This window comes from Delphinus delphis, chromosome 2, assembly GCF_949987515.2.
Source record: "Delphinus delphis chromosome 2, mDelDel1.2, whole genome shotgun sequence".
In the NCBI taxonomy this organism is placed as follows: Eukaryota; Metazoa; Chordata; class Mammalia; order Artiodactyla; family Delphinidae; genus Delphinus; species Delphinus delphis.
In genome coordinates, this window is record NC_082684.1 from 2,677,064 (window position 1) to 2,703,567 (window position 26,504).

The following is a 26,504-nucleotide window of genomic DNA, read 5'->3' on the forward strand; positions in this document are numbered from 1 at the left end:
ACTCGCATTAGTAACCACACACACATCAGAGATGGAGATAGAACAGTGAAGAAACAGGGTTTCTGGTGTTTTAACAAATACCAATGTGTGTTTTTTTGTTTTTTTTTGCGGTACGCGGGCCTCTCACTGTTGTGGCCGCTCCCGTCGCGGAGCACAGGCTCCGGACGCGCAGGCTCAGCGGCCATGGCTCATGGGCCCAGCTGCTCCGCGGCATGTGGGATCTTCCCGGACCAGGGCACGAAGCCGTGTCCCCTGCATCGGCAGGCGGGCTCTCAACCACTGCGCCACCTGGGAAGCCCACCAATGTGGCTTTAAAATTCCATTATTTTAAAGCTGAGGGAACTCCCTGGCAGTCCAGTGGTTAGGACTCTGCATTTCCACTGAACGGTACACAGGTTCGATTCCTGGTCGGGGAACTAAGATCCTGCAAGCTGTGTGGCGCAGCCAAAAAAGAAAAAAATAATTTAAAGTTGAATGAATGAATTTTCTTCAAACTTTACTTTCATATGTAATTTTATGTGGTATACTTGGATCTCCAAAAGATCCAAGGGATTTCCATCTCCCAAAGGGATTTCCGAAGAAACCCCTTCAATAACACTGTTCTGGCCACAATTCTGTTTTCTTCCTCATTCTCATGGCCAAATCCATCAAAAATGCTGCCTTTCCAGCTCCTCTTTCCTCTGATCTTCTGAGACTTTGTTTCTATTCTCATGACAGGCCCCTTGATCACTAGTTTCTTCCGGTTCTGCTCAATATCCACCTTCTAAAGATTCTATTCTGATTTTGTTATTATATATTTTCATTTTCAAGTACTGCTGTTCAAAAAGTATCTAAAGCAAAAACAGAAAAAAAAATGTGTTGCATTCAGCTAAATCAAACTGTAGAAGAGAGTCATTTTATCAAAAGCAAGTGTCCTCAGAGTGAAACATTATCATTTAACATGCTGTGTGTATGTGTGTCAATGAAAACTGAGGGGGAAGCTCCTAATCCCCTCTTCCTTCCAGTTCCCTTGCTGGGATGACTCAACTACCAAAATAACCTTGGCCCAGAGCTGGAGCCTGGAGAAGAGCTCAGACCTCGAGGTCACCAAAAGAGGAGGCAACTGTGGGGCATCACTTAGGTGCCTCAGAAAGATGCATACTGGAGAGAAGACCACTGACTCATTCCCAAGGCTGTGGAGGGGGTGTGTGTGTGTGCGCGTGCGCGTAGGTGTGTGTGCGCATGCATGCGCGCACGGCAAAAGCCAAGGGAATTCACTAGGCAAGGAAACAGGAGTGTCCCTGGCACTTGTGTAAAGTTCTGGGAAATTCCATTTATTCACTCTGACGCCTAAAGCAAAGTGGAAAATTACAAAATAGGGATAAAGAGAGCTCACACATGAGAAGGGCTTCCCCCGCCCCCCGCCCAACATTCCTCAAATCAAGAGTCCAACAAACCTGCAGCAAATACTCACTGGAGGAAAAATCCGTATCTTCCACTTCCTGTCAATTAACCACTGGTCAAAAGATCCACCCTGCTCCTGACTGGTGTTAAAGCATCTACAACCACCAGCATCTACAAGAGCAGGCAGAAAAAAGATCCCAAGTCCTTTAAGAGGACACAATAATCCAGAAGAATGGTATATTAGTCAGCTCAGGCTGTCAAAACAAAAAATACCACAGACTGGGCAGCTTAAAGAGCAGAAATTTATTTTCTCACAGTTGGAAGCTGGAAGTCAGAGATCGGGGTGCCAGCATGGGCAGTTCCTCTTGGCTTGCAGATGACCACCTTCTCACTGTGTCCTTACAAGTGGAAGAAAGCAAGCAAGCTCTCTGGTGTCTCTTTTTATAAGGACACTAATCCTATCAGATCGGGGCCTACCCTTATGACCTAGTTTAACCTAATTATTTCCACAAAGGCCCTACCTCCAAACAGGCTTTAACATCTAAATTCTAGGGGACACAATTCAGTCTACAGCAACGGAGAACAAGCCTATCAACTATAACAGCTCCCTACAAAATAAAACTTCAAATCAAAACCTAACAATACAAACAAAATGGGTGAATGGCACAAGCACAGGGTGGTGTAAAAGAGGCACACACAAAATAATAAATACTGTATGATTTCCATTGTAAAATTTTAAGAGAAAAAAACAGAATATGGTGTTTTAGAAGTCAGGATAGTGGTTATCTTGGGGAGGAAGGCCAGTGAAATGATTAGAAGGAGGTACAAAGGAGGACTTCTGGGGTTCAAGTCATGGTATATTTTTGCCCTGGGTCATGGTTAAGCAAATGTTTACACTTTTTCTGGATGTGTGCTATATATCAATAAGGAGTTAATTTTTAAAAGTCAGTGATGACTTTAAAAAATTATAGTGAAGTCAATAGATAATGATGCCTAAAACTGAAAAAATAATTAAGAATAAAACATGCTATTAAAATATATGAAAGTAAAACATAAAGAATCAGTTTGAAAGACTGAAAGTGGCCATCTTAGGAGATTAGGAAATTGTGGGAGGGGGCAGGGAACACATTAAAAAAAAAAAGCCTTGACTCTTTAAACTGTATAATATATAATTAACTTGAATAAAAATAACAATGAAAAGCTCCTTCATACCCACAATGAGGACATTCAGTTAAAGATGGCATACTAATCACATGCATTCTCTCTTCTTCCACCTGACAGTCCAATTAAACAATAAAGACAAAATGACAAAGAATGGCAAAGAGAATGGGAGAGGTGGCATCAGCAGACAAGTGACTTTAAATAATTTCTGGGGGACAAAAATCAGAGGCATCCAGAGCAGGGCACACACAAGCCTAGAGTATGCTCTAAGAAGGGTGCAATCCAGGAAAAACTTAGTAATGACCAGAGAAAATAACTCAGTGCCTTGAATACGGAAGGTCCCAGCAAAAGGCCAACTTTCCTCCCAGCCACCGTGAAGCCAAGCCAGGCACCGGAGCAGCACCTTCCACACACCTCATGTAGAGAGCTCTCAATGTGCTTCGTATTTCTCTGCTCTTAAAAACGTTTTCAAGAGTCAGACATCTGAGGAAAGCCCATACCCTTTTCTAATACCCCTTCCCATATATCTGTTGTTAGGGGAAAACACCAGTAACAATTAACCCTCCTCCTTCAGAAAAAAAAGGACCGTTGATTCACGTTATTCACGGTAATTACATTCTATGAAGTCACTCTGAACACTGAACTAGTGAATGCTGAACCACTGTTCCTAGGGGGAAGGAGTTAAGACTCCTGTGAGCCCCTGGTCATAACATTTTCATCAACTGATCAATACATAATCTTGTTTTATGTGTGTTTCTGTTTAAGGATACCTCATTTACTATACATTATTGATTCATTAACACTGAACAGCACTATCTAACTCATGCCTGAATGAAATTTACCTAACAAATGTATTTTCTCTGTAAGGCACGTCAAAGCCTTGCACTTAGGAACACTGGCTAATACCTCAGCCCTACAGTTGGGGGCCATTTTAAACAATAAAATCACCAACAAAATGCACAAAGATGTGGAAAATGTGTACTAAATAACCACAAAAAGGGCATCTGTTTATAGTACGAAGGCTGAAAGGCAGAGTGTCACCTCGTTGGGCCTCAGCTGGGGAAACGCACAGTAAGCAATTCAAACTTTTTACTGCTCTGTGCGTGTCTGAAAAAGACTGCAAAAGCACAGCAAGTACTGATTTTTGGGATTACAAATAATTTGTAGTATGTGAATTTGCAAGTATGGAATTTGTGAATAATGGGATTGACTGTATCTGTTCCGAAGATGGATAGTGATGGTTGCAAACACTGCAAATGTACTTAATGCCACTGAGCTGCACTTAAAAACGGCTACAATGGTAAATGTTATGCATATTTTACCACAATAAAAAAAAAGTGTCACAACCATGTAATTAAGTGATTTTTAATTTGTGGGAACTGGGTTTATGTGAATACTCCACAATGAACCATGATGATCATCTTTACCATTTTCAGCTGTATCTGTTATCAGACTTATACTAAGGCTATCTTTACCGTCCTGCTTGCTCACTTCCAAAACAAATAGTTATTGAGTATTTAGAGGCCAAGGATAAATGAGGTTCAAGACTGAATCTTTTTCCCTCTGGCCTCTCTCTGGTTTCTCCTCTAGTGTAGGAGAGAGGACACAGACTGACAATAAAAGCATACAGCCACAAGAGCACAATAACAAGCTGAGAAGACAACAGTGGGAAAGCTATTTCAATAACTTTCTGAAAGAGAGAGAAGAGACAACAGAGGAAAGGACACTATAACCAGAAACAGTGTGATTTCCCCAGCATGACTTGGAAAGGGCTCTAGACTTGGAGGTCCCAGGGGACCAAAGGCGACAGGGGAGCTGCTGGGCTAATTCCAAAGTCAAAAGTCTGTATAAAGAATGCTGCTGCTCCCCAACCAAACCAATGACCACCGGTTCTTAAGGGACTGTAAACTTATTCTGCGGAGAAGACAACGAGGCTCTGGACTCAAGGTCAACAGGCCCAGGAGAGGGCAGGAGTGAGGCATGGAGATGAAAAGGGGCGGGGGGGGGGGGGGGGGGGAGGAGATTAAGTGTCAGACTGCCGCTGAGGGGTGGGACCATGGCTCCTCTCGGGCAGAACAGAAGATTCTTAACCTAGAGAACAGAATGGTCCCAGAGAAGAGATCTAAAGACAAAGATACCTGGGTACTCCAATAAAAGCACTGGATGACTCCCAAAGGAAAGTTCTGTGGTCAAACATATCCTATACATGCAAACCAGCTTCTGATCAGCTTCTTAGGGTTCCACCTTAAACAGACACAGACAACCAGGGGTTACCAGATTCCAAAGAAAGTCTCTGTATGAAAGACAGACACCAAGAAAGAATCCCAGAGAAAAGAGAAACAATGTAGGGAGCAAAAAATCTACTTAAAAAAAAAAAAAAAGAAGAAAGCTTTTACTATCCTCAGAGAGTTAACAGAAGAAACAGTATTGATACCAGAACTGGATACTACAAAGACAAATATCAGAAAAGGAAAGAGCTAGGAGGAGGACACATGCAGGGACTCAAACAAATTTAACAGAAAGATTGGAAGATAAAGTTAAAGACATCACTCAGAAAGTAAAATAGAAACAGAGACAGAAAACCAAGACAGATAGATAGATAGATAGATAAATAAGTAAATAAAATAAATAATCAAGGTTCTTGGGAATTCCCTGGCAGTCCAGTGGTTAGGACTCGGCACTTTCACTGCTAGGGCCCAGGTTCAATCCCTAGTCAGGAACTAGGATGCTGTAAACCACATGACACAGCCAAAAAAAAAAAAAGGAATTCTAGAATGACGATTTTTAAATAATAAAATGAGACAATTCTCCAGAACTGAAAGATAAGAATGTTTATATTGAAAGGGTTCAATGAGCACCAGGAATAAAGAATGAAGACCAACTCCTTGGCACTTCACTGTGAAATTTCTCAACAGCATGGATAAATGAGAAGAGTCTAAAAAGCTGCTAGAAAGGTGGAGGGAAAAGCCATTTACACTGTTTTACTCTAGACTTTGTAACTACCAATATCAGAAAACCCACTATGATCTTAATCTTGAGTTTCCCACTCTCTAACCACCTCCTCCTAACTTTCCCACCCACCCACTCTAGAATCCCAGTAACTATCTGAATTCACCGGGATCCACAGCCATTGATCCCACCACCTTCTTATGGTCTGCCTTCTCCCTCAAGTACTTACTTGCTACTTAAATCTATTGTCTTTAATTGAAATCACTCCCTTGGGTATTCCAAATCAATGCCCTTGCTCTGTTTCCATTTCACTACTTACTATAATAAAATCCCAACCATCTACAAATGCTATGCCTGTGTCTGGTTAACTGAATGTTGCTGGACAGTAAATTACATCCAGGCTGTCTATTCCCGATTTAAATCCATGATCAGTAACCTCAGGGAAGTGTTAAGGCTGCCTGGTAATTCTACTATATTTCTCAGTGCATTCACTCTCCTACTAACCTGTTAGTTACTGTAACTTTCTCAGATCTCTAATATCTCCTATCTCCTTGACAGTCACATTCTTAGTTGGTAATCTTGCTTTCTATTTTACTGAAAAAAGAGCTGCAATGAGAAGAAAACTTCTCAAGCTCCCACCCTCATATAGAACCACTCACCTGCAGAATATTGGCATAGTACCCTCTACTTTCCTCCTACTTCTAAGGACTGTCCACGTTATCCAAAGACAATACCTCTACCACCCCCTCTCACCCATTCCAGCACGTCTCCTCAAAGCACCATTTTCACCCTTTCCCTTAAATTATTCCCATTAGCAGACAAACATGTTGGTATTTTGCCCATCTTTTTTTTTTTTTTTTTTTTTGCGGTACGTGGGCCTCTCAGTGTTGTGGCCTCTCCCGTTACGGAGCACAGGCTCCGGACACGCAGGCTCAGCAGCCATGGCTCACGGACCCAGCCGCTCCGCAGCACGTGGGATCTTCCCGGACCGGGGCACGAACCCGTGTCCCCTGCATCGGCAGGCGGACTCTCAACCACTGCTCCACCAGGGAAGCCCTTGCCCATCTTTTAAAAAATATCTTGGCCTGACATCTCCCTGTAGCCACTACCCCATTCATCTGTGCCGTGAAAGCGCTATCTTGCTGTTTTTAACCTCTACCCACCTATTCTCTCTTGAACTAATATGTTACATCATATGCATCGGTACTGCAAGGTATTTGAAAGATATGTTGGATCAATTTGCAGAAAATACATAGAACCATGAGAAAGTTGAAAAAAAACCCCCACAAAACTTGAGGCAACTATTAATTCTAGAAAAAATAAAAAATTATATAAGAAAATAAATTATTGTGGTCCAACACTGAACAACATTTACATAGCTTGATTAAGTTAAAAAAATCTAACTTTAACCAAATATATCATTGCAATAGAAAGGCTGAGGAAAGGAAAGTAGATGTGGAAGTGAATCATAAGAAAGCTATATCCATCTTCCATAAGGGGAAAGTCAGTGATGTCTACAATTATAAATCAGGAGATAACCAAAAGACTATCAGAAAAAAGAGCCTAGAAAATTGAAAGTAGGAGCCTTTGATTAATGGTACTGAATGATAAAGAGGAGGCAAAGAAAGTCTGATTTCAGTTACAAGCTTTTTAGTATTATTTGACTTTTTAAGCTATACGCATGTATTACTTTGGAAAATAATTTTTTAAGGCAGTAAAAAAACAGTCTCAATTAAGTACCAAATGACAGATACAAGTGAGTTCTTCTGTAGTTCATGTTAGGGGAGAGATCCCTAGGGGCCTATGAAAATAACTATGGGGAAAAATGAACTTGAAAGAAAAACTTGACTTGAAAGAAAACTGTAATATTAAAACAAACAATTATTTCAAAAACCAAAATAATCTTCAGCTGTGAAAAGCTAGCCAAAACCAAGACAGAAGATGGAACTAACATCCCCAAATCCCAAATATGGGATAGCTGCTTCTATGACAATAGGTAGCATTTTCATCAAAGAGTTAAATCAGATGAATTTTATGACTGGTGCCTGTATTTTTAAATATATATAAAATAAGGATTTTGGTGTTTTTCTGGTCTAAAAATTAAGAACCATCCTAGAGAGACAGGTCTCATCTACAGTGGACTTCTACTACAATCATTCTATTTAAAGACTTGATTAGAAACTGTTCACTAGATGTAAGACGTTCTCTTGGTTATAATTCATTAATCTAATTTGTCTGTTCACAGGAGTTCCCTGGCGGTCCAGTGGTTAGGATGCGGCGCTCTCACTGCCAAGGGCCTGGATTCAATCCCTGGACGGGGAACTAAGATCCCAAAAAGTCATGTGGTGCGCATCCCACCCCCCACAAAACAGACAAATAAAACAGAAAAAACCCACAAAAACTAATTTGTCTGTGCAGTAAAAATGCCATTCTTCCATCACATAAATTTTCATGAGTATCTTTTATGTTCACAATGTCCTTGTGATGTAAGTGCATGATATAGATTATCCCCACTCTCTTCTTTCAGGGAATTCTTTCCACTATATAATTCTACTACATTGCTAGTCTTATCCTCATGACAGCAATTAAAACTGTCTCTTTAACATATAGTAACTCTTTATCTCCTACTGACTCAGAATGAATTAAGTCTCTGAATCACCAACACCACTTTCTGGTGCACTCTGGGTTTCCTTTAGTGCTCTTACTACCTCAATAGGAAAGATACATCACATTCCCATAAAAGGGCAAGAGAATGCTGATGGAAAAACTTTAGTTTCTAGTGGGCTGAGAACAGTACCAAGTGATAAAAATAATAACTAGACTAGAGTTTTAAGTTTCTTTAGGAATATTATACTATAATAAACCTGTAATAAAACCAACTTTCTAGAAAAACTTCAGTTTTTTACCATATGACCCAGCAATCCCACTCCTGGGTTATCTTAGAGAAATAAAATTTTATGTTCACACAGAAACCTGTACAGGAATGTTTATAGCAGTTCTATTCATAATTGCCAAACATGAAAACAACTCAAATGTCCTTTAGTGTAGGAGTGGATACAAACTGTGGTCCAGTCACATAATGGAATACTACTCAGCAATAAAAAAGAACACACTGGGCTTCCCTGGTGGCGCAGTGGTTGAGAGTCTGCCTGCCGATGCAGGGGACGCGGGTTCCTGCTCCGGTCCGGGAAGATCCCACGTGCCGCGGAGCGGCTGGGCCCGTGGGCCATGGCCGCTGGGCCTGCGCTCCGCAGTAGGAGAGGCCGCGACAGTGAGAGGCCCGCGTACCGCAAAAAAAAAAAAAAAAAAAAGAACTAAGAATACTATATTCAACAAACTGGATCAATCTCAAAGGCATTAGAGAAAATATACTGTATGATCTCATTTACTTAACAGACTTGAAACAAACAAAATTATGAGGATGAAGAATAGACAGGTGGTTGTAGGAGGTTATGATGGGGGAGGGAGCAACCATAAAGGGACCACAAGGGAATTTTCTGAGGTAATGGGACTGTTCTGTATCTTGATTACGGTACTGGTAACATCAATCTATAAATGTGTTAAAATTCATAGAACTGTACATCAAAATAAAAAATGATGTATAATTTAAAAAATAACATCAACTTGCTTAATTCTGATATCCAAAATGAGAGTAAGTTCAAAAGGTGCTCAGATACAAGATGTTATGCAAATTTGGTAGCCTCATATATTCACAAACCCCATTCACAACAGCAACAAAAATTATAAAACACTTTGGAATGAACATAACAAGAACTATGCAAAATCCAGATGAAGAAAATTATGAACCTTAAAAACAAAATCGAGACACACTTCATAAGCCTGGATAGAAACACTTGGTATCATTAAAACAGCAAATTGCCTCCCAAATCAGTTTATAAATTCAATTAATTTCATCAAAATTAATCCAATCAAAATTCCAGTAAGGCTGTTTTTAGAACATGGCAACCTATTTCTAAAATTCATCTGACTGGGTGTTCCCTGGGGGTCCAGTGGTTACCACTCAGCACTGTCACTGCCATGGCCTGGGTTCAATCCCTGGTCGGTGAAGTATGATCCCGCAAGCTGTATGGTGCCACCAAAATAATGAAATGGAATGAAATGAAATGAAATAAAATTCATCTGACAGAGTAAACTGCAAAAAAGAGCAATGAAATTTTTAAAAAATAAGAATAATCAGCAGGGGACTTAACCTACTCCAAAAAAATCAAAACGTACAATCAAAAGGTGCAGTAATAAAAACACCATGATATGGGTACAAAACTAAATAAATGAAATCAGAGAAACAAAAGGGAATTTAAATAAACGGGGGGAGAGAACAGATGATCTGGGACAAGCAGTAATGCACATAGGGGAAAAAAAATTAGAGCCCTACACCTCATACTAATCCCCCAAAACACATACCAAATGAATTAAACATTCAGATGCCAGCCACAGGAGTATTTGAAGAAAAAACAGAATCAATTTAAAAAATCCTGGAAGTAAACCTTTCTCACCAAGACATGAAACCCAGACAGATCAGACTGATGTCTGAAACACATAAAATGTTTAAATCGCTAAAATTTTAAAAGAGAAAAAGAAAAATGGATAAAGGATATACAACAAGAAACTTATTTTAAAAAGAAAATGACACAAATATACGAAAATATCATCAATCTAAGTAGTTATCAGGAAAAAGCAATCTTTTTTTAAAAATAGATTTATTGCTCATCTGATAGACAAAAATTATCTACAATGTTAGTAACGGTGTAGAAAAATGGGCACTCTCTCATTCCGGTAGGGCTAACAAAACAGTAAAACGTTCTCTCAAAACCAATTTAGCAGTACCTATTACAGTATCAAATATTCATCCCCTCTGACCCAGGACCTCCACACTTCTAGGAATTTATCCTACAGAAACACTCTTAACGAGAGCACAGAAAGTTATGTTAAAGAATGTTCACTGCAGATATTTGTAATAGCAAAAAAATCAGAAACCACCCAATGCCCACCAACGGGGGTGAACTACGGCACCAGCACACACTGGAAGATGACGTTCCATTAAACATAATGTCAGATCTATGAGCACTAAGATCCAGACATGATCAAGTATGTTGCTAAGAAAAATTACCATTAAGTCCCATGAGTCCCTTTTTGTTAAAATAAACAAAAAGTTACTGTGTATATAAAAAACTGTGGTAATCTACACCAAACTGCTGAAAATGATCCTCTTTGAGGAGAGAAAGTTTAAGGAATTTTATTTTCTACATAACGAATTTCTATAATGTTTACATTTTATATGATTCTGGTTAAGACCTACAATAGGGGGAAAAAATTGTTTATTTCAAATTTTTAAAAAAGTGTTTTAATTTACGCACTATCTAGTCAGATTCAAGCCATTTCTGGAGAGAGAACCTACTAGATATAAACATGGTAAGCCACACTCCAGCACACATGTTATGTAAAAGGGGAGAGGGTCTGTCTGTCCCACTCCTCTTTTAACCCACCATCTCTACCTATGGAAGGAAACTGGCCAAGCAACCACTCGAGATTGGTGGGGGAAATAAACTCAGAGGTTTTGTTCCTTATTTCAAAAATTTTTGATCAAGGGCAGCAAAGAAACCTGCACCCATTCATGCTATTTACTGATTCCAAAAGCAGTCCAGGCATCTCTACAACCAGGAGTCTTAACCAGGGAACTGTCACTAAAATTGAGATGAAATGTGAAGAGGCAAATTTTTAGTTACAGTCTTTACTTAAGACTGTAGTCTTAAGTAAAGACTTTAGTCTTTACTTTAGTAAAGTCTTTAGTAAGTCTTTACTCTAGTTAGCAAAGACCAATGCTCCCCAACCTTCTTCAGGTCCCAGCACACACAGAAAATCAGAATATTTGTAGGGCAAATTGTAGCAAACCCAGGGTGGGTCCTGCTCCAGCAGCCCTCAGCATGGTGGGCTGCAGGCATCAGTACCATGGCACATCGGTAATACCACCTTGGCACACATATCAGGAGGCTTTGGTACATGGGAAGCATTTCTTTATAAAGCTTCCTTCAAAAGTAACATGAAATTCATTCAATAAATATTTATTAAGTACCTAATATGTGCCAAGCATGATAAAGTACTGATGTCTACCCTATAGACTAGAGGGGGAAGACAGGTTAATAAGCAATTCCAACATAATTGTAATTGTAATAGTAAAACATAATTGTTTATGTAATTTTAATAGTAAAACACGCTATCTAAGGAAAGTATCAGGATTTTTAACATGAATCCCATGCCTGGGGAAAGGGAGTCTGTCAATGACTACTTTCCAGAAGAAGTGACTCCTGTACAAAAGGGTGAAGTGTATTTTAGGCAAAGGAATTGCAGGTACAAAGATCCAAATGCAATAAACTATGTCAAAAATAAAGAAAAAGGCAGAACGGTTCTCTACTGCATAAGTAGAATGTGAGGAGGGAGTTAGTTTAGTAGCAGTTTCGTAAAAAAAAATTTATTTATTAATTATTATTATTTTTGGCTGTGTTGGGTCTTAGTTGCTGCACTAAGACCTTTCTCTAGTTGCGGCAAGCAGAGGCTACTCTTCGTTGCAGTGAGTGGGCTTCTCACTGTGGTGGCTTCTCTTGTTGCAGAGCACGGGCTCTAGGCGCCCAGGCTTCAGTGGTTGTGGCACATGGGCTCAGCAGTTGTGGCTCGCGGGCTCTAGAGCGCAGGCTCAGTAGCTGTGGAGCACGGGCTTAGTTGCTCCGTGGCATGTGGGGTCTTCCCGGACCTGGGATCAAACCCGTGTCCCCTTGCATTGGCAGGCGGATTCTTAAACACTGCACCACCAGGGAAGTCCCTATTAATTATTTTATTATCTATTTATTTTGGCTGTGCCAGGTCTTAGGTGAAGCAGGCAGGATCTTCACTGCAGCATGTGGGATCCTTTAGTTGCATCATGCGGACTCTTAGTCGCGGCATGCATGCAGGATCTAGTTCCCCGACCAGGGACTGAACCCAGGCCCCCTGCACTGGGAGAGTGGAGCCTTACCCACTGGACCACCAGGGAAGTCCCTAGGAGCAGTTTTTTGTTTTTAATTAACTTATTTTTATTATTTTTAAATTTTTGGCTGCGTTGGGTCTTCGTTGCTGTGCGTGGGCTTTATCTAGTTGCAGTGAGGGGGGCTACTCTTCATTGTGGTGTGCAGGCCTCTGATTGCGGTGGCTTCTCTTGCTGCTGAGCACCGGCTCTAGGCACATGGGCTTCAGTACTTGTGGCCCGTGGGCTCCACAGAGCAGGCTCAGTAGCTGTGGCCCACGGGCTTGGTTGCTCCGCAGCATGTGGTATCTCCCCGAACCAGGAATCGAACCCGTTTCCCCTGCACTGGCAGGCATATTCTCAACCACTGGACCATCAGGAAAGTCCCCCTAGTAGCAGTTTTAATGGAAGCGTTTTTAATAAATACGGCATGTGGTTGAGTAGAAAGCCAATATCACAAAAATTAGGAAAGCATGTGCCTTCCTGCACAATAACCTATCAAACATAAGCTATGAGAAAAATATTTGGGGAGATGAAGAAACTTCTTGAGGATAAGTCTATAAAAACAGACAACACTATTGATTTTTTCAAGCACCATGAGCTTACAATGAAGTTAAAAATTTTTACTGTGGTGGTACTCATTTACCACTGAAAAAGAACACTACCTCTTTTTAAATGCAGAAGATTATTCAAACTCAATATAATCTTTATAACATTTAAAGAAATGAGAAAGCAAAAGAACTCCCACATAATTAATACATAAGCTTCTTGTTCTTAAAAAAATGTTTAATTAGCCCAAATATATACATTCTTTTTCTTTCTCTCACATGGAACTAAACAGAGCAAGTGTACTAACAGAAATCAAGCATAATTTGTATTTACCTCTCTGCCTGTAAGGATGTGTCTTGCCAATTTCACTTTTGCAAAATTCCCCTTGCCGATTGTTTTCAACAGTCTGTAGTTTCCAATGTGAGGTTGTTCATCTGCACAGGAAGCTACAGAGTTTCTACATCGTGCTCCAGAGCGCCCAGTGCGAGAGGTAACTTCTTGCCGCCCGTCTCCATGTGACGTGTGCTACAATAAAACATACAACAAACATTAGGAAATGAGAGACCCACGGTACTTGACAAGTTTTAAGAGCCTCTAGTTGAAGAAACAAAACATCACTGCTTTAATTTTAATCCCAATACATGTGGCACTTCAAAGGGGTTTGCCCACCTGATATAAAGTTGTGAGGAAAACAAGAAAATGCTAAGAGAAATACCAAGTGTTGAAATTCAACTGGGTGTTCAGAAAGAAAGGAGATATTCTCTATATGTGGCTGTAACATAAAATAAGATAAACAGGACTGCCTTACAGTCGTAAAGAGCTTAACGTTTTCATTGTAAAACAACTATACTCCAATAAAAATTTTTAAAAAAAGAACTTGACTTTTTCATATGCTATTAAATGTACCAGCATATATTATCTTTAACACACCCTGTGATGCAGGCAGAACAGCTAATATCACCATTCACCAGATGAGGATACCCTGAGATTTATTCACTGCCACATCACTAGTGAGAAATTCAAAGAGAACCTAGATTCCCAACTTCTTTCTAAACTATGCTGCTAACAATAATTTAAAACAATGTGTTTAAAGACACAGCCAGACTCTGTAGTCCCTGACAAATATTTGTTGAAGAGATGAATACAGTACTCAATATACTCCATAAAGGTAAAACAAATCATATATGCCTCTGACCATATTAAATATAAAGGTACGAGAGATACAAATGCCTGATGTGTACAATTCTGTACGTAGAAGCAGCCAGCTGCCTAGTGCTTCCTCTTTCCCCTAGTGCCCAAAGGATGCCATGCCCCACTGCCTACTTTTCATGGCTGCTAACTCCTTCCTGCTCAAGGAAGGCCTCTCACTCTCACGACACTCTACAAAGACACTTTCAACCTCTTTCATTCTTTTCTCTTTTCCAACTTTTTGTCCAGGAAAATGTCCCTTGTTTCTCATGCTCTCTCTCTCTCTACCTATAGGTCAAAACAAGCCTGATTCTAGGTGATAAACCTAAGAAACTACACTTTGTAACACACTCATATCAAGGAAAACAGAAAAACAAGTATTTTACAGTAAAAGCTTAAGAATTTGTGCCATCAACTTAAGTCCTCAAAAGATGTCCTTTTCAGAATGCCCACGTTAATTTCTATCTACTTTTTCATATTCCTCTAAGTAAATCTCTGTCCCTCATGTACCAGGTTTTGGGATAGGTTCTCTTCTGTTTTATTCAATTATCACATAATACTGCATTGCAAATAACAATTTCTATGTTTTTTACTGTAAATGTATATTTTAGGTTAAACAGACTTTTACAAACTGGTCACAAATCTAAACAACTCTGTTCCTATAACAAAAAGATTCTAATTTCCAAATTACAAAACAGCCTATTATAGGGTCTCCCCTGGTGGTTCAGTGGTTACAAATCCGCCTGCCAATGTGGGGGACACGGGTTCGAGCCCTGGTCCAGGAAGATCCCACATGCCGCGGAGCAACTATGCCCGTGTGCCACAACTACTGAGCCTGCGCTCTAGACCCCGCGAGCCACAACTACTGAGCCTGCGTGCCACAACTACTGAAGGCCATGTGCCTAGAGCCTGTGCTCCACAACAAGAGAAGCCACCGCAACGAGAAGCCCGCATGCCACAACAAAGAACAGCCTCCACTCGCTGCAACTAGAGAAAGCCCGTGCACAGCAACAAAGACCCAATGCAGTCAAAAATAAATAAAATAAATAAAATTTTAAAAATAGCCTATTATAAACGAGGACTTGATTAAAGAAAAAACTAAAATAACAACTAAGTTATTACACTAAGGCTTTACGCAAAATAGGTGTATTGTAATGCAAATTTTTATAGATCCGCTGGAGTACAGTTTTTAAAAAATTTTGATAACCATTATGTTTATTTCCAAACTAGATATAAGTTTCATAAAAACAGGGACAGTAATTTATTGTTCCTTAGATCTTAGCAGTTGGCATATAACAGGTACTTAATAAGTATTGGAATGACTAAATAAATGATATCAAAATACTGATCACTGTAACATTCACATGGTTAAATTACGGGAAATTTTTATCTCCCAAATTTCTTTCTTCTATTCATTCATTCAAATATTTATCAAATGATAATGTATAATAGATTTTTAAAAATAAATTTATTTATTTTATTTATTTATTTTTATTTTTGACTGTACTGGGTCTTTGTTGCTGCACGCGGGCTTTTCTCTGGTTGCAGCGAGTGGCGGCTACTCTTCATTGTGCTGCACAGGCTTCTCAATGCAGTGGCTTCTCTTGTTGCGGAGCACAGGCTTTAGGCGCGTGGGCTTCAGTAGTTGTGGCACACAGACTCAGTAGTTGTGGCACACAGGCTTAGTCGCTCTGCAGCGTATGGGATCTTCCCGGACCAGGGCTTGACCCCATGTCCCCTGCACTGGCAGGCAGATTCTTAACCACTGCACCACCAGGGAAGCCCTGTATAATAGATGCTATATAAATATGAGCTGGGCACTTGTTTTGAATGTTAGAAAGCAGTGCATAAAACAAAGTCCCTGTTCCTATGAGGTATATGTCAAGTGGTTTTACTATTTACGCAATGAAAATATAGTTTTAAAAATTACACTGCTATCCAAAATTTTGGTCAGAAAAGCTCTTTAAATGCAAACATACACTTTCTAATTTATATGTTTTATAAATTCAGCCCTTCATGTATTAAGTTTTATAGAGTAAGGTACAGTTAAACAGACAAAATATTAACTTTTATGCAAATCAACTGTCTTCTGCATGTAAAATAGAAATATCAGAAACTTAAAATTCATAGTCATCTAGTTTATACCTTTGCATACTCTCCGATCTACTTATAATAAAAACTAACTCCTTCTATATGTGGCTGTAACATAAAATAAGATAAACAGGACTGCCTTACAGTCGTAAAGAGCTTAACGTTTCCATTGTAAAACAACTATACTCCAATAAGAATTTTAAAAAAAAAGAACTTGACTTTTTCATATGCTATTAAATGTACCAGCATATATTATCTTTAACACACCCTGTGATGCAGGCAGAACAGCTAATATCACCATTCACCAGATGAGGATACACTACATCCACTAGCATGTAACCTGCAGGAGAACACAGAGATCTTTGCCTGTTTTGTTCCTTATCAGATATTCCCAGAAATTGGAACAGTGCCTGGCACATAGTAGCTGTGCAATACATTGTTGCTGAATGAATGTTAAATGAATTCAAGGCCCTCTGTGATGTAATCCATGCCTCCTCTCCCGCTACATCATCCACTATTCTTTAGCATGATCCTCCCTCAGTTTGAGTGCCCTTTCTTCTCTTCAAACCTAAGAAAATCCTACTCATTCCCTTATGTTTGAGTCATTTGTCACCATCTTTATGAAGCCTTCCATGACTCTCCCTGCATTCCACCAGAATTTCTTTTCCTTTGGGCTCTGGATGTACTCTGCTTGTATCTATCTCTATTTGGCTACTTTGTTGTAGACAATTATCCACCACAATACACTGACTTCCCAGAGAAACTCACACCCCTCACTTGAGGTTCCCAATAGCCATGTGCCTAAGATTGGTCAATGAGATATGAGTGAAAGTGACATGTCATTTCCATGCTGAAGCATTTATTGCCAGGGCTTGACTCCAGCCCTGTGGTCTTCTCTCCTGAACCCAGAACACTGTCCAAAGATGGAGGGTCACAGGACCAAATGGCCTGGAAATGGAGATCACTCTTCATGGAGTCAATGAAGTTGACAGTTTTTTTAAACTGTGTTAAGACACTAAGATTTTGGTCATGTATGTTACCTCAGCATAACCTAGCCTAACCTAATACACCCTTATGCAAATAAATAATCATAATACAAACCCAAAAGAAACCCGTACTTCCTCTTAAGAGTGTAAACTCATATAACAGATTGAAATATCTGATGTTTGTTAAATTCCATTAGTTACTGAACTTAGTATATTTAGTTTGATACATAAAGTCCTGAAATTTTAAAATCTAATGTGTTTAACTAAAAAATTCTCAGGGCTTCCCTGGTGGCGCAGTGGTTGGGAGTCCGCCTGCCGATGCGGGAGATGCGGGTTTGTGCCCCGGTCCGGGAGGATCCCACGTGCCGCGGAGCGGCTACACCCGCGGGCCATGGCCGCTGAGCCTGCGCATCCGGAGCCTATGCTCCGCAGCAGGAGGGGCCGCAGCAGTGAGAGGCCCGCGTACTGCAAAAAAAAAAAAAAAAGATAAAAAAAATTTCTCTCAAACAGAAGCAAATTAAATTGCCTTTTCTTGGCCTTCATTTTATTTTTCCCATGCATCCATCAGTGGCCCTAAAGAAGAAAAAATTTCCTAGCATTTTAACAAATAATTTTGAATTCTTGTACTATTAGCCAATTACTTCATGCTTGAATTTTTTTTCTCCCTAAGGTGACAATAAACCGAGGACCAAAAAAAAAAAAAAAAAAAGTTACATAATAGTAGCCACTTTTTGTGGCAGCACTAAACACACAACAGGCACTCAGAGCTGTTTAATCTCAAAGATTAAAGGAGTCCAGGGACTTTCCTGGTGGTGCAGTGGTTAAAAATCCACCTGACAATGCAGGGGACACAGGTGTGAGCCCTGGTCCAGGAATATCCCACATGCCGCGGAGCAACTAAGCCCGCATGCCACAACTACTGAAGCCGCGCGCCTAGAGTCCGTGCTCCGTAATAAGAGAAGCCACCGCAATGAGAAGGCTGTGCACTGCAACAAAGAGTAGCCCCTGCTCGCCGCAACTAGAGTAACCCTGCACACAACAACAAAGACCCAAGGCAGCCAAAAAAAAAAAAAAAAAGAAAAAAAGATTAAAGGAGTCCTGATCCTTCTCCTTCTCAAGGAATTGACCTGAACCACTTTATCCACCATGAAAACTAGAATATGGGCAGTGCTACTAAAAATTAGGCAGAATTGGGCTTCCCTGGTGGCGCAGTGGTTGAGAGTCCGCCTGCCGATGCAGGGGACACGGGTTCGTGCCCCGGTCCGGGAAGATCCCACATGCCGCGGAGCGGCTTGGGCCCGTGAGCCATGGCCGCTGAGCCTGCGCGTCCGGAGCCTGTGCTCCGCAACGGGAGAGGCCACAACAGTGAGAGGCCCGCGTACCGCAAAAAAAAAAAAAAAAAAAAAAAAAAAAATTAGGCAGAATCAAGTCAAAGAGAGAACACTGTTAACAAATCCATAAAGTGTTCATTTTCAAACTAAAACTTCCGTTTAATGCAACACATTTAAGTTGCCAGGTAATATTAAGGAATGGGGCAAATACTGTGGGTATCTACTCAATATCCATTCCTCCCTTCTTCATTTCTAAGAGAAGCCAGATGTGTATTTGGGGAGGCAATATGGCCAGTGAAACTCCTGTTTTCCCAAATTTCCTTGGTAGCTGGAGGTAGCACATGGCTTAGTTCTGGTCAGTTCTCATTAGGGAAAGTCTACTGGGGGGGTCCTCGGAAAACTTTTTGTTTCTCATAAAGGGAGACAGGTACACTAGCACAGCCCCTTCCTCCCTTCTCCTGCCTTGAATGCAACGGTAACAACTAGAGCTATATAAGTTACCCTGTAGCCGTTAAGGTCTCAAATGTGAGAGAAAAGACAAAAATATGTTTAAAAACCACCAGCTCCACTATTACTGAACTGCTGAACCAAAGCTAGAAGCTGTCCAGACTTCTTTTGTGAGAAAAATAAACCCTTATTTGGTTAAGCCATCGTATAAGGTTTAGTTACTTTCAGCCAAAGCACTACTAAACTGTTACAGGGGCCATATCAATACTAATATAAGAGGCAGTAAGAAAAGTGAATGGGGAATGCACTCCATTTTATGTTATACATATTAGTTCTTCTTTAAAAATGTGTCTATGTATTTGTGTGTGTGTGTGTATATATATATATATATATAAATATATATATATAAAGCAGAAACTAACACACCACTGTGAAGCAATTATACTCCAATAAAGATGTTAAAAAAAAGTGTCTATATAAGAAAGAGCCATAGAACTACAAAAAGGCATCACCTCACACCGGTCAGAATGGGCATCATCAAAAAATCTACAAACAGTAAATGCTGGAGGGGGTGTGGAGAAAGGGAACCCTCTTGCATGGTTGGTGGGAATGTAAATTGGTACAGCCACTACGGAGAACAGTATGGAGGTTCCCTAGAAAACTAAAAACAGAGCTACTATATGATCCAGCAATCCTAATCCTGTGCGTATATCCGGAGAAAACCACAATTCAGAAAGATTCCTGTACCCCAATGTTCACTGCATAGCTGTTTACAATAGCCAGAACATGGAAGCAACCTAAATTGACGGAGGAATGGATAAAGAAGATGTGGTATATATATACCACATAGGACTTCCCTGGTGGTGCAGTGGTCAAGAATCCGCCTGCCAATGCAAGGGACACGGGTTCTACCCCTGGTCCAGGAAGATCCCACATGCCACGGAGCAGTGAAGTCCATGCGCCACAACTACTGAGCCTGTGCTCTAGAGCCCACGAGCCACAACTACTGAGCCCATGCACCGCAACTATTGAAGGCTGTGCGCCTAGAACCTGTGCTCTGCAACAAGAGAAGCCACTGCAATGAGAAGCCCGCGCACCGCAACAAAGAGTAGCCCTCGCTTGCCACAACTAGAGAAAGCCCGCACACAGCAATGAAGACCCAATGCAGCCAAAAATAAATAAATAAAATAGATAAATTAAAAAAAAAAACTAAGAGAGAAAAAAGTGTCGTTATCTGTAGATGATATGATCTAACTGCAAACCAAAAGAATTGGAAATACCACTAGAACTCAAGAGAGAGCTTGGCAAGGTGCAAGATCAACCTATAACTACAGTTCCTTACACCAGTAGTAACCTACCACAAAATTTAACTAAAAATAAGTATTCATCATAGCAATAAAAACTAAAAAGTAGGTAGAAAGTAACTTATTTAAGAATATATAAGAACTCTGGAGAAAGCTTTAAATTTTTAATAAAAGACATAAAAGGTCCTCTGAATAAAGGGGAATTCTATATTCTTAGATAGATATTATACAATCTACCCAAATTAATCAATAAGTTCAATGCAATATGAATTAAAATTTCCAGCCAGTAATTTATGAGTCATCTTAAACTTACTCTAAAGTGTACATGGACGAATATTTCATGGCTGCCAGGTCAGCCGTGAAAAAGAAGTTAAAAAAAAAAGTTCAGAAATGAAAAGTGATCAAGGTTAAAACCAGTAACAAGATGTATCTCCTTCATTGCACCCTCTAAAAGCATGCACTGAGAGGGACACAACATCTTTTCTGTGGCATTCTTGCCAAAAATATATAACCTTAATCTAATTTTGAGAAAACATTAGACAAACTTAAATTGTGGGATCTTTGATTGGAACTTAGAACAGAAAAAGAACGCTGGAGAAAAACTGGTGACAATTCAAATTAGTTCTGCAGTCATCGTTAACGGTATCAGACCAATGTTAACTTTCTGGTTTTCATAACTGCACCATGGTTATCTAAGTGTTAACATCAGGGGAACCTGAGTGAAAAGTATACATGAACTCTGTACTAATCTTGCAATTTTAAGTCTAAAATTATTTAAAAATAACAAGTTCAACAGACAGATACAGATAAAGGTACGTAGATTACATATATTACAAAGCCACGGTAATTTTTTAAAGAAAAGAAAACCTGTAGGGTATCGGCACAACAGAAAAACAGACCAATGCAACAAAATACAAAGCTAAAAGACATGAATGTATGGGAACACAAGATACAATGAAAGCAGTCCTATAAACCAGTGGGGAAAGGATGGACCACTGAATGGATAGCAGTGGGAAAACTGGTTCACGGTATCAGTCTACAGAGAAAAATAAAACTAGATCCCTACCTAAGTCCACACACAAAAGGCAGCCTCCCTTTTAATCTAGAGGGATTAAAAAATCTACATGTGAAAAGTAAAATGATAAAGGGTTAATGTGAAATGTGAGAGAATATATCCTTGTGAGCCAGGCATTTAAGCAAAACTTCAAAAGCACAAACATAAGGCAAACGTTGGTTACACCAAAATTAAGAATTTCTGTCCAATAAGGGTCTTATAGAAAGATGACAGAAGATACATGCAATGTCTAAAACCTACATCAGATTAATATCTAGAAAATCAAGGAACACCTAAGAATCTACAAGAAATAAACAACCACCAAATAGAAAAAGGGACAAAGGAAAAGCAGCAATTTACACAAGGCCCCCAGAGCCAAGGAATATATAGACATACTAAAAACCATAGAGAAATGCAAGTTAATAATGAAGCAGCACATTAAACTACTTTAGTAGGCTGGAAAAAAAAATTAGAAAGCTGGACAATTCTAAATGTTGGAGGAACCAAGGAGACAAAAACCCCTGTGCACTACTGGCGGGAGGGTGGGCTGATAGAGCCATCCAGAAGAGCAACCTGGCACTATCTGACATTTCCTGTGACCCAAGAGGTCCACTCCTAGCTACACATCCCCAAGAAATTCTTACACAGCTCCACAAAGGGACATGTATGAAGATATTCATTGCTGCATTGCATGGGGGGAGGGGGGAGGCGGCAGGTAGTCTACCCCAGAAAGTAGGTAAAATGTGGTAGGACTCATACCACAGAGTGCTATGCAGCAGTTAGAAGGAACAGATTCGATGCATAGATGAGACTATGCAATACTTACACAAAGTACAAAACATACACTTCTAAGAACACATACATGTACACGCATGACAATATATTAAAATGTTAGAACAGTAACTGTTGGAAGGATAAGGAAAATGACATATAGGGATTAACAGGAACAAATAAGAGAACAGCCTCACACTGTTCAGATCAAAGATACGACTTTTGCAGCTGAGTTTATGAAAACGTTTCCAAAAATATGAATAATAGGAAAGGGGGACTATTATTGTTCATATGCTTAAATTCAAATTGGTTTCACTTGTAATAAAACACTTATTACTGGCATAGCAAGTGAACTATCATAGTAATGAAATAAACTGAAAAATAATTTACTTGACCAATCCTCAGAAGAATAAGGCACAAATAAATTGTGGCTAAAGAAAACTTTGACTTGGTAGCTTTTGACCAGTTAATTATATGCTAAGCACTTACTAAGTAGCAGGCACTATAATGGGATAAAAGAAATAGAAAAGTATGGTGTCAAACTTTTAACACTCATAATCTAGCTGGGGAGCTAACACGGGGAACAGTAACTGAAACAAGGGGCAATCTCCGCCCCATGAGAAAATCAGAGCGTGAATACTCCAAGCTCCATCCAATAGATTTGTGAGCTATGCATGAAATTTGCAATTTTCTAGTAGCAACATTAAAAAAACATAAAAAGGGCTTCCCTGGTGGTGCACTGGTTAAGAATCCACCTGCCGGACTTCCCTGGTGGCGCAGTGGTTGAGAGTCCACCTGCCAATGCAGGGGGCACAGGTTTGTGCCCCGGTCTGGGAAGATCCCACATGCCGCGGAGCGGCTGGGCCCGTGAGCCATGGCCGCTGAGCCTGCGTGTCCGGAGCCTGTGCTCCTCAACGGGAGAGGCACAACAGTGAGAAGCTCGGATACCGCCAAAAAAAAAAAAAAAAAAAAAAGAATCCGCCTGCCAATGCAGGGGACACGGGTTCGAGCCCTGGTCCGGGAAGATCCCACATGCTGCGGAGCAACTAAGCCTGTGTGCCACAACTACTGAGTCTGCACTCTAGAGCCCACGAGCCACAACTACTGAAGCCCATGCGCCTAGAGCCCATGCTCTGCAACAAGAGAAGCCACCGCAATGAGAAGCCCGCGCCCCGCAACAAAGAGTAGCTCCTGCTTGCCACAACTAGAGGAAAGCTCGCGCGCAGCAATGAAGACCCAACGTAGCCAAAAATAAAATAAAAAATAACATAAATTTAAAAAAAAACATGAAAATAGGTTAATTTTGATAATAGTTTATTTAACCCAATATATTCCCAAATGTTTCAACACATAATATAAAAAGAGTAAGATTTACATTCCTTTTTTCATACTGTCTTTGAAATAGTATATATTTTATACTCACAAGACATCTTAATTCAGACTAGCCACATTTCAAGTGCTCAGTAGCCACGTGTGCTGGACAATGCAGCTCTAAGCACTCAGAGGGTATGATCACATTTGGGCGAGATGAAGGAAAAAAAGGGATGGAGACTTTGATGGACAAGTAGTAGAGTTCTAATGAAAGATGAAGGCCATTTCAAGCCAGGCACCAGCACAAGGAAAGCTTAAAAAGCTTGGGGGATTGGGGGGGGGGGGAGACGGGGAACCTCCCTTAACCTTCAAGTCTAGCCAGTTTCACCTCTCACAACTCTTTCATATGCCGCTAACACTGAAAAACAAAATGGCTTTAGTTCCTTGACATCATGATTGCTGGCAATTTCTTACCTTTATGTTCTTGACTAGGCTGGTACTTCTCTGTCTTGCATCCCCTTGCTTAGCTTAGTTAATTCCTACACTAAAGTACTTGACAATGAGCTCCTTGAGGGTAAGAATTATCTAATCTCTGTATTCTTAGTACACAGGACCTGGCAACCAGCAGCTGTGAAACTGCTAGATGAAGAGACAGCCAAGGAGAATTGTTTGGCTGTAGTGTTAAGTTTATATAGGTGAACAGTTAAAAAAAAAAAGACAGAGAAGTGGGTCAAGAACTTTGAATACTAAACCAAAGAGTTTAGATTATCCAGTTTTCTAGAATAACACTACAAAACCTATCTCAAGAGGGAATTAACATTTGAAGAACCCCCATTATATGGAGTAGACTGGGCCAAGCACTTTATACATGTTAGTTTCTTCAATCACAACAACCCTGAATAGATGGTGTTATTCTCTTTTGTTAAATAAAAAAGATGTAATATACAGCATGGTGACCATAGTTAGTAATACTGTATTATATATTTGAAAGTTGCTAAGAGAGATTTTTTAATTCTCATGAACAGAAAAAAAAAAGCCTGTAATTATATGTGGAGATGGATGTTAACTGTTAACTAGACTTATTGTGGTGATCATTTCACAAAATATACAAATATCAAATCATTATGTTGCACACCTGAAACTAATACAATGTTATATGTTGATTATATCAATTAAAGTTTTTAATTATTAAAATTTTTTAAATGAAGCACAGACAAGTAATTAACTTGCCCATAGTTAAGTGACTTGTATTTGAAGACCGGTTTCAAACACAAACCTGTAACTCCAAATCCCAATTTCTCTTATGTTTTGTTGCTCCTACTTTTTGGCTCCTCATCTGGTCCACCATTCCTCAGAAGTGTCTTCAGAATCTCTCCCTCAACCACAGTCCTAGGCTCCCACTTTATCCCTCACTTCTAAGCCCAGACTCTTTCCATCAAGCCTCCCTTTAAGAAAGCTATCTGAGGTTTTAAGAAAGGAGAAAGAAGATGAATTCATTGGAACTACTGAGGGAAGAGGCTGAAGATACAGGACACAGAATGAGAGAAATGACAACATAGAGATGAGAGATGAAAAGACCAGTAAACAAACCACGAATGATGGCTAACATTTAGCTATTACTTATCATGAATCAGGCACCATTCTAAATGCTTTACACATATTGTCTAATTTAATCACTAATTCGACCAATATTTATTTACTCTTCATCTGTAATAAATGACCAGCATGTTCTAGGTATTTGAAATAGTATTAATAAACAAAACAAATATTCCTGCTCTCAGGGAGCTTTCAGTACACCAGAGGAAACTGACAAAATACAATAAACATAAGAAATATGCAAATTATATAATATGTTAAAGGTAACAATGCAATGGAAAAAAAAACCCAGATCAGGATTAGGAAGGTTGGGAGGGCCACAGATGGTCAGAGTAAGACTCACTGAGCTGATGTTTGAAAAGAGGAGAAGGTGAGACAGTTAGCCATGTGGATATCTGGAAGAAAAGTGTTCAAAGAGAAGAGCCAATGTCAAGGCACTGAGGTTGGAGTGTCCCTGGTGTGTTCAAAGAACAGCAAGAAGACACCTGGGTCTATGAATGTAGTGGGTGCGGAGAGGTAGGAGATGCGGACAAAGAGGTAAGGGAGGCCACAGCATGGAAGACCTTATTCTTATAACAGCCCTATGAGGTCATTACTACTACCAATCCCACTTTATAGATGAGGTAACTGGGGCATGAAGAAGTTAAATAACTTGTCCAAGGTCACACAAAAAATGCTAGGTCAGATTATAAACCCAAAGAGTTACTATTATAGTGGTTGGAAAACATGAGCCCAAAGCCTTTGACATACCTCCCATTACAGGGAAAGGTCTATGTCCCTTCCACTTGAATCTGGGTGCCCATGACTGCTCTAACGTTTTAAGAATAAATGGCAGAAGTGATACTATGTGACTTCTGAGGCAAGGTCATAAAAGGCAAGCAGCTTCTGTCTTGTTTGCTGAAACACCGAGCCACCTCATGTGTCCGATCACACTGGAGTCTCCATGCTGGAGAGGCCCATGTAGCCACTCTGGCCAAGTCCCAGCTGAGCCCAGCCTTTTAACAATACCTGCCAAGGTGCCAGATATGTGAGTGAAGAAGCGGTCTTAGGATGTGGATCTTCCAGCCCAGCTACTCAAATCCCCCAGCCTTTCGTTATTCCCCCAAACTGAAGTCCCAGCCATAAACCATTCCCATCTGAATTCCTCACACAAAATCTGTGAGTATAATGAAACACTTGTTGTTTTACACTACTAAGTTGTGGACTGGCTAGTTCCACAGCAGTAATAAGTAGGACAACTATACAATAAGCAGGATATAAATGTTAAGCACCTGGCCTAAATTAACAGAAATGGAAAAAGCAACTAGAATACATTACCATGGTATGTAGAAGGTTCTTTATCATTGAATATCCTTAATGTCTAGAAGG

At 40.0% G+C, this 26,504-nt stretch overlaps 1 protein-coding gene across 10 annotated transcripts in view; it reads right to left on the reverse strand.

Moving 5' to 3' along the window:
• Window positions 1–26,504, reverse strand: part of MARK3 (microtubule affinity regulating kinase 3) — a 108,272-nt gene that overhangs the window by 73,523 nt on the left and 8,245 nt on the right. For all 10 annotated transcript variants that reach the window (XM_060003872.2, XM_060003869.2, XM_060003865.2 and 7 more), the window contains exon 2: window positions 13,391–13,582. In XM_060003872.2, coding sequence (XP_059859855.1) covers window positions 13,391–13,582 — 192 coding nt within the window. The remainder of the gene's footprint in view (window positions 1–13,390; window positions 13,583–26,504) is intronic.